The sequence below is a fragment of the Rattus rattus genome, chromosome 12, assembly GCF_011064425.1.
Source record: "Rattus rattus isolate New Zealand chromosome 12, Rrattus_CSIRO_v1, whole genome shotgun sequence".
In the NCBI taxonomy this organism is placed as follows: domain Eukaryota; kingdom Metazoa; phylum Chordata; class Mammalia; order Rodentia; family Muridae; genus Rattus; species Rattus rattus.
The window spans coordinates 53,772,314-53,780,358 of NC_046165.1; the positions used below are offsets into that span (position 1 = coordinate 53,772,314).

Below are 8,045 nucleotides of genomic sequence, written 5' to 3' on the forward strand. Positions count from 1 at the left end.
TAAGTACACTGTAGCTGTCTTCAGACACACCAGAAGAGGGCATCGGATCTCTTTACAGATGGTTGTGAGCCACCATGTGGTTGCTGGGAATTGAACTCAGGACCTCTGGAAGAACAGTCGGTGCTCTTAACCGCTGAGCCATCTCTCCAGCCCCACATACACACATCTTAAAAAACATTCTTTTAAGAATCATATAGGCAGGGGTTGGGGATTTTGCTCAGTGGTAGAGTGCTTGCCTAGCAAGCGCAAGGCCCTGGGTTCTGTCCCCAGCTCCTAAAAATGGAAAAGAAAAAAAAGAATAATATAGGCTTCTTTTTGAGATAACAGTGCCAAGCTGGGGAGATGGCTCAGTGGGTGAGAAAAAATGCTAACAAAGACATGGGTTTTGTTCCCAGCACCTAAGTAAGAAATCAAGGTGTGGCTGCATACACCTCTGAAATCCTAGTGCCATGGGTAAAGGAAACAGGAAGGTCACTGGAGCTTGCTGCGTGCCAGTCTAGCACAAAATGCCAGCACCCAGCAGGTTTCAGCAGCTTAGTCACTATAGTGAGTGGACAGAACTGAGAACTCTCTGGGTGACAGTGATGTGTACTCAGGATCAATAACTACCAGACTGGGCTGGAGAGATGGCTCAGTGGTTAAGAGCACTAACTGCTCTTCCAGAGGTCTTGAGTTCAATTCCCAACAACCACATCGTGGCTCACAACCATCTGTAGTGGGATCTGATGCCCTTTTCTGGTGTGTCTGAAGAGAGTGACAGTGTACTCACATAATAAATATTTAAAAAAAAAAACAAACCTATGAGGCTAAATAGTGGGAGTGGATGTCATTGCCCTTCTCTGTGTGTGGAGGCCTGAAGGAGTCCTGACCTGAATAAGAGGTTTTGGTTTTCGCTGGGATCATTAGGTAGCCTGCTTACCCAGAATGTGTGAGGCCCTGGGCTCAACCCACAGCACCCAAAAGTAAAAAAGATAGGAAAGACTTCCATTTATTTTGTTCCTTTTCCTTTTGAAACAGGGCCTCTCTGTAGTACTAGTTGTCCTGGGACTTGCTATATAGACTCCTAGAGATCCTTCTGCCTCTGCCTCCCAGATGTCGGGGTAAAAGACATATGCCGGGTTGGGGATTTAGCTCAGTGGTAGAGCGCTTGCCTAGCAAGCGCAAGGCCCTGGGTTCGGTCCCCAGCTCCGAAAAAAAGAAAAAAAAAAAAAACATATGCCACCACACTTCGCTTTGCTTTAGCATTTGAAAAATGTCTTCAGAGATTCTAAGGATTCCTCTCTAGAAACCAGACAAGATGGTTACCAGAAGAGGCACTAGGCAAAGGATCAGCGAGTTTTCTGGCTCCTCAAGCTAAATCCTGTCCTCTGTGAAAACGGAATGCTAGGAAGTGTGTTTCCCTGCTCCTCTGAGTCGGAAATCTTTCCCCTAGATGTGATGATTAGCAACACGTGATACATTTCCTTTGCCCCACTACTTTTGGCTTTTATTTAAATTTTTATTTTTAATTATGTATGTCTGCATTGGAGATGTGCGCATTGAGTGGAGAGCCCACAGAGGCCAGAGACAGTGCTGGGAAGCCTGGAACTGGAGGTGGTTGTGAAAGAGCTGCACATGCTCTTAAATGCTGAGCTGGGCCACCTCTCCAGCCTCAAGGTTTTCATCAGATAATAATAATGATGATGATAAGCAGCTTGGCGTTGGCCTCTGGAGCACATCTGTATTCCCAGGACTCAAGCATCGGAGGCAGGAGATCACAACAAACTTGATTGAGGTCAGCCTGGTCTATGTGTCAAGAAAACAGAATCCTGTGATGGCCTGGGAGTGTTAACGGTTGATAAAAGTGCTTGAGTTTTGCAGAAGCTGGATGATCAGATATTCAAGGTCATCATCAGCTACATTATAAGAGTTCACAGTCAGCCTGGGGCACATGAACTGAGGATAGGGCATGAACCAAAAACCCAGGACCGGAGAGCACATGGAACAACAGGTCAGGGCCCAGGAAGCGCAAAGAGAAAAAGGCAGGCAGAGGCCAAGGTGTCGTCCTCAGCTCTTGTTCCATAGGCAGTTTCACCAGACCAAACCATTCACCACCTGGACAGGTCTGAGCTCTGTTTTTATTAGGGGTGTGGTCACTTCAAAGTCCCACGCCTGCCCCAACAGGACAGAAACACTAAAGAGAGCCTGGGTGGGTCGAGGCTTCAGTGAGGAGCAATGTCTACTCCAGGAGCCCTACACCCCTGCATAGAATCAGTAAGGAAAGACCTGGGTGGCTATGGGTGGGACAATGCCCCATATCCTCCCCACACAGACATTTAGGCAAGTAGGCAAGTTAAGCAACACCTTTTTACTCAGCAATGAGGACTCTGCCCTGAGGGATGCATCCCCCTTGTCCCATCCCCCTCTACATTCCTGTGAGGTTGGAAGGATTGACATGCGGCCTTTTCCAAAGTGGACAGAGAAGATGGTGCCATTTACGGTTCGAGAAGCTCCTTTCAAACTTAAAGAGAAGCATCGTGTGCCCTCAGAATGACTGGATTCATGGCACCCTCCCTTTGGGCTCAATGTGTAGTTCCTGTACCCGAGTAATGTGTAATGAGACCCCTGACTGCCAGTCTCTTCACTGCCTCAGAGGGAGGGTGGCTGCACAGCTTTTGGTCACTGCTGGGATCTATCTGGTCAGGGGGACAACAGAAGATTCCTGGAGTCTGTGTAGAAGCTGTTTTTGTAAGTCTTCCTCTAGTACCTTCCACCAAAAGTAGTTTTCCCCCCGAATCTTTGGGGGCTCATCTTGGATTCCTGGGTTCCGAAAAGCCACTGTCACCAGCACATTCAGGCAGATACCATCCACGTGGTCTCTGCCAAGATGTTGCAGCCCAAGCAACCCCTTGGTCTCCACTGCCAAACTGTGCAGAGTCAGACACTCTTGTAGTAGCCTCAAGATGGCCACCTTGATGCCACCTCTTTGTTCCATAGGGGTAAAGCCACAGGCAGTGATGGGCAAGTGAGGTGTCCCCACTGTACCCACCAACACCCACACTGACTGAACTGTTGTAAAGGTGGCCACCAGCCGCTGGCAGACCACACTGCAGGGAAGCTCTTGAGGCAGAATGAGAGGGTGCGTGGCTTGTTGGCAGAATTTGGCACCTAGCTCTACCAGGTGCACAACATCATGAGCTCTGAGCGGTGTGGGCAGGGAGACCCGCGGGTACCAGCCAGCCTGCAGGGACTCAGAATCAGCATTCTTTGAAGTCTTGAGAACTCCACCTAGGAGAGATGTGGAGGATGGGGAGAGTGCCAATATGAGAAGTGTAGAGCCTGAGAGAGTAAATGGCCCCCCAAACACCCCAGGAGACCCCAAAACTCTTAGCCTGTAGCCTCTTAGCCTGGGCAATGTGCAGAAGCCCAGAGTATGGCTGGCTAAGAAGAAGAAACGTAAGAAAGGTGCTTGAATGCTACCAGGTGTGTTGTACCTGTTGGTCGAGCAAGGAATACAAAACGGATCCAAGAGGCACCCCTCTCCTCCACAGACAGCAGTGTCACTGGCTCACAGAGCAGCCCAGCCTCCTCCTTCACCTCCCGCTGCATGGCCTCCACGATGGTCTCCCCTGGTTCCATTCTTCCTGCCGGGAGGTACCATGTTCCCCGGCATTCTCTCTTGGCCTCCTGGATCATCAACACCTCATCCTGAGAGGGAAGCAAGACAATCTTCACTTTCCAGCCAATCTGGGAGCTTCAAAAGAGCAGCTCCTACCTGGATGGTGGGCCAAAGCTCCTTTAGTAGATAGACACCTTCATGATGCTGGATCCCCAGGAGCCAGGCCCTGGTGAGGCTGAGAGCTGTGGCTGCCTCCTTTTTGCTGTAACTCAACTTTGGACCCGGAGGAATTTCTGTTGTAGAAAGGGTCTGAGGTCCTTGGGCGTTGCTCTAAGGAGGCCTCATCCTGAAGGCTGCCACCACTCCTATACTGACTCATTTATGCCACTGTCTTGCTCTTGTTTCCATGTGACTTACAAACCGCTTGTGTCAGATCCTCAATCTAGGATCTGAGGCTTTGAAACTCAGCTCCACCTCCATACCAGCCTACCCCTACTTGGCCAGGATATCCCCCACCCCACCCCACCCCACCCCACCCCACCCCACCCCACCCCCGGAGCTGGGGACCGAACCCAGGGCCTTGAGGTTGCAGGCAAGCGCTCTACCACTGAGCCAAATCCCCAACCCCTGGCCAGGATTTTACAACGCTGACTTATACAGAGGTGATCACTAAAAAAGAACTCTCAGAGGGTCGGAGGCCTGCATGTAAGCTTCCCATATCTACCCTTGGGGCCGGGAGAGTCCAGGAAATCCCCGTTGCATGTCAGGCACTGCTAGACTCCTGGAAAGGAAGGAGGAATACTACAGGCCTCTCCTGGTGTGGGACGAGGTCTAGAGAATGAGACAACCGCCCCGGGACCTCAGCTTCTTCTTCTATATTATAGAGTCTATATAAGGACAACCTCAGCTCAGTTGCTAGTGTGAGAGTGCTTTGCAACATTGGGATCGCCACGCACAGGCAGCGGCCGTTGGCTCGCCTGTTTCGATCAGGGCAGGCGGCACGCTCCCGAGACCAGCCGAAGGCTGGCTAGTCGTCGGACGCTCACCTGCTCGTTGAGGAACACGGCCAGCACCACGTAGCAGACATTCTTCCGCAGTCGCACGGGCAACAGCGGCTTGCCAGCCGGCTCCGAGTCACAGCTCTGCACCAGCAACCCCTTCCCCCCCAGCACGGTGGCCAGCGCCCCTGCCAGGCCCTCCGTGGCCATCAAGTCTCCGGGGAGGTGGCAGGCCGGGACCTGCCAGACCCCCGGAGGCAGGCAGCAGGGACCTGAGCTGCGGTGGGCCGCTGCGCCCCCCCTCCTCTGCCTTGAGGGCCAAGTCTAACGCGGAACCTCCGGGAGACATCTGGTCTCTGATAGGCTGCGCATCACTGCGGCCTGCCCGGATTGGCCATCTCGCAGCGGTTACCGAGGGGGCGGGGCTCCGGGATCCTCCCTCTGCCCCCTCCTCTCCCGGGGTTTAGCTGCTGGTCGCTCACTCCACACTCTCCCCAGCAATTAGCTAATTCACCCAGCACGCACTTGTCCGCGCGGGTTCCGACGGTGATGTCATCCTGCCTGTAGGGTGATGAACACCACCGTGACCAGGGTCGATGGCGTCACTCGTCCGATGACATTACGGAAGCCGAGGCTCCGCCGTTTGCTCCCACCGTCCAGCTCTTACCATAAACAAACTAGAGAAGTGCTCAGGACAAATAGGCCCCAAATAACTTTCTGACTTCGTTAAAATGTTCTGAGACACATAACATTGCGTTAGGAATTCTGCTCTGTCTCGGTCGACGGACACAAGCCATTTTAAAAGTCCTAGGCTAAAGGGTTGGTTTGGGGGAAAAAACAAAACAAAACATGATTGACAGGCCTTAGAGGAGGGGTAGGACAGGTGGTCAAGGTGGGACAGGGCTGGAATGAGAAGAAGCTATTGGGGGATGAAAAAGAGTTTTAAGTCAGCACTGTAGCCTGTATCCGATTCCTATGCTCAATGCATTTCCCTTGTAGTTTCAAGGCTTCTGAAGCAGACTACATCTTTAGAGGGCAGGGGTGGTGCCCTCCTACCCAGCGTTCAGGTCCTGGCCATGGGGAACAGGGTGTGGATTGTTTTGGCTAGCTCCTGCTTCTCTCCCAGCCTGAACTTTCCTCCTCTGAGCTTCTTTAACCTCCACTCAGGACAGGAAGGCAGGGCCAGCTGGGAGGAATCCACAGAGCAGGCCAAGTCTGGGCTCCTACTCCATCCCTGCCTTCCCTTCCCTCCTCCCAGCCTCCTGCTGGCTCTGTGTACCTCCTTTGGGGGACAGTGGCTTGGTGGTGCTGACACAGCTCTGGAGTTTAAACCAGACATCCAGCCACTCCTGGCTGACTTGCTCTGTGTCCTGGGTGGCCTCAATGTCCTCATCTGTACAGTAGGTCTGTAACAGCCCTCCTTTTCCATCTTTTCCATGCTTGTTGAGAAGCCAAGATAGCAGCCTGGGAGGAGCTGTGGACTGACTATCTGAACCAGACAGCCCACCTATTCTCTAGGTAGGATATCAAAGCCATAGCCCATAGAACACACCAGCACGCGTGCGCGTGCACACACACACACACACACACACACACACACACACACACACACACACACACAGAGGAAACTGGGGAGTGTAGCTCAGTGGTAGAGTATTTGCCTAGCATACACAAGGTCCTGGGTTCAATTCCCAGCACCACAAAAAACAAAAACACTTCTGTGCTCTGTAGACTTGACTGGCAGGCAATCTTGGCCCTACAGGACTGGTCTCAGCCTTTCTCCCTGACGCTGATGCCAATTGCAAACTCCCTGGACAGGAAATCTATGTGAGATTGGACACAGTTAGTGGCCCGCAGTACTTAATGGCACTCAAGGCCATTAAAGACCTCCTAGTCAATGGCAGAGGGGCAAGATCAGGCCCCAGGGTGCAGATCCACTTGTTAAAGCTCTTTGCTCCCCTCCCCTCCTTTCCTCACCTCTCCACCTCTCTCTTCTCCTACCCTCCTCTCCCACCTCTACTCTCTTCCCCTCCTCTTTTCTATTTTCCACTCTTTTCCTTCTCTTTTCTCTATTATCCATGACACCCCCCCCCTTTGTTTAGAGGTCTCAGTGCCTTAGTTTTCCCATCTGTGAAATGGAGGCAGCACTGGTCAGAGACTCCATTCTGCCTCCCAGGGATGATTTGGGAGAGGGTGAGGTCATGTCTGGGCAGGCTGGGAGAGCATCCTAAGATAAACAGCAGCCGGCCCAACTGCCTGGAAGAGCAAAGGCTGCCACAACCGCAGTTCCATTCCCCATTATCATGGGGGACAGGGAAAACACTCGTCTGCTACGGAGCACCTAATTGCCTTGTCATAAGCCACACTGAAGCAACAGACACCAAAAGCCCTTTGTAAATGGTGAATGGGACACACAGAAGGCATTTGAAGGGGGTACAGTCCTTCCCAGAGTGCTTGGGGAAGCAACCAAAAAGGCCTTGGGAAGAGCAGTGGTCAGAGACAGGTGAGTGAGTCATGGACAGAAAGGGGATCATGAGACAGGGAAGGAAGCTGAGATAGTCCCCTTCTAAGTATGTCTTCTCTCCTCTGAGGTGGAGAACACCCATGGAGTGGGTAGCCTCAGACAAACATAGTCCAACTATTGCAGCTCTCCCAGCACCTATGGGAGAAGGCCATCTTAGGGTGCATTCATGCACACATGTATGTGGTCTGTGAGCAGGGAGATATGAGGTAGGCAGAGTCAGGGACACGGGGACAGGGCTGGGAATGTAGAAAATCCTGTCTCCTGACAAAGAGGCAGGTGAAAGGGCAGTGGTGGAGGGGACTTGGGCTGTATTAGTAGTTCCTTAAATGACTCTGGAGGAGTCACAGTCACCATGTAGATCAGACACAGGCATTTCTAGACCCTGGGACACAAAAGGGGACAAAAATGGGAACACTGGTGAGATTCCAGTAAGGCTATGGCTTCCTGAATGGGATTATTGGGTCCTGGATGTGCTGTTAAGGTCCTGGCAGTGGTAAAGGGACTATGTATAGGATATTCCCACTGGGGGGCACTAGGTCAAGGGTGACTGAAAGTTTTATGTGTTATATTTGTTTTGTTTTGTTTGTTTTTTTAGAGACAGGGTCTCATAATGTAACCCTGTCTGGCCTTGAACTCACAGAGATTGACCTGCCTCTACCTCTGAGGCTGAGATTAAAGATATGTGCTACCACACCCGGATCCATGCTATAGTTGTAACTTGAATGTAAGTCTACAATTACTTTAAGACAAAATGTAGGAGAGTTTTGTAAGGAAAGGAGAAAAGCAGCCAATGCATAGAGATACGACCCAGAGCTCACTTCCAGCTCTTTAGCGGGTGTCATGGTGAGTCAGAGAGAAGACAAGGAGCCACTGACTCTCCAGGGCCTCTGCAGGGAAAAGTGCCAACAGGGCCCTGGCCCTGACC

At 51.7% G+C, this 8,045-nt stretch overlaps 1 protein-coding gene across 1 annotated transcript; it reads right to left on the reverse strand.

Annotated features, from left to right (window-relative positions):
* Positions 1–2,099: 2,099 nt before the first annotated feature.
* Nudt18 (nudix hydrolase 18) lies at positions 2,100–4,891 on the reverse strand. The gene is made up of 3 exons (XM_032918018.1): positions 4,645–4,891; positions 3,474–3,687; positions 2,100–3,267 (listed from the first exon to the last, which is right to left on the reverse strand). Exons 1-3 carry the CDS (start codon positions 4,804–4,806, stop codon positions 2,672–2,674), a joined length of 972 nt encoding a protein of 323 aa, XP_032773909.1. The 5' UTR covers positions 4,807–4,891; the 3' UTR covers positions 2,100–2,671.
* Between the last annotated feature and the right edge of the window lie 3,154 nt (positions 4,892–8,045).

What these genes read in the sequence shown, in the direction of transcription:
- Nudt18 (XM_032918018.1), bottom strand. Translation starts at nt 4,806, where the DNA reads ATGGCCACGGAGGGCCTGGCAGGGGCGCTGGCCACCGTGCTGGGGGGG. An exon ending in CCGTGTTCCTCAACGAGCAG is followed by an intron (nt 3,688 to 4,644) that starts GTGAGCGTCCGA and finishes CTTCCCTCTCAG; the next exon opens with GATGAGGTGTTGATGATCCA. An exon ending in ATTCCTTGCTCGACCAACAG is followed by an intron (nt 3,268 to 3,473) that starts GTACAACACACC and finishes CATCTCTCCTAG; the next exon opens with GTGGAGTTCTCAAGACTTCA.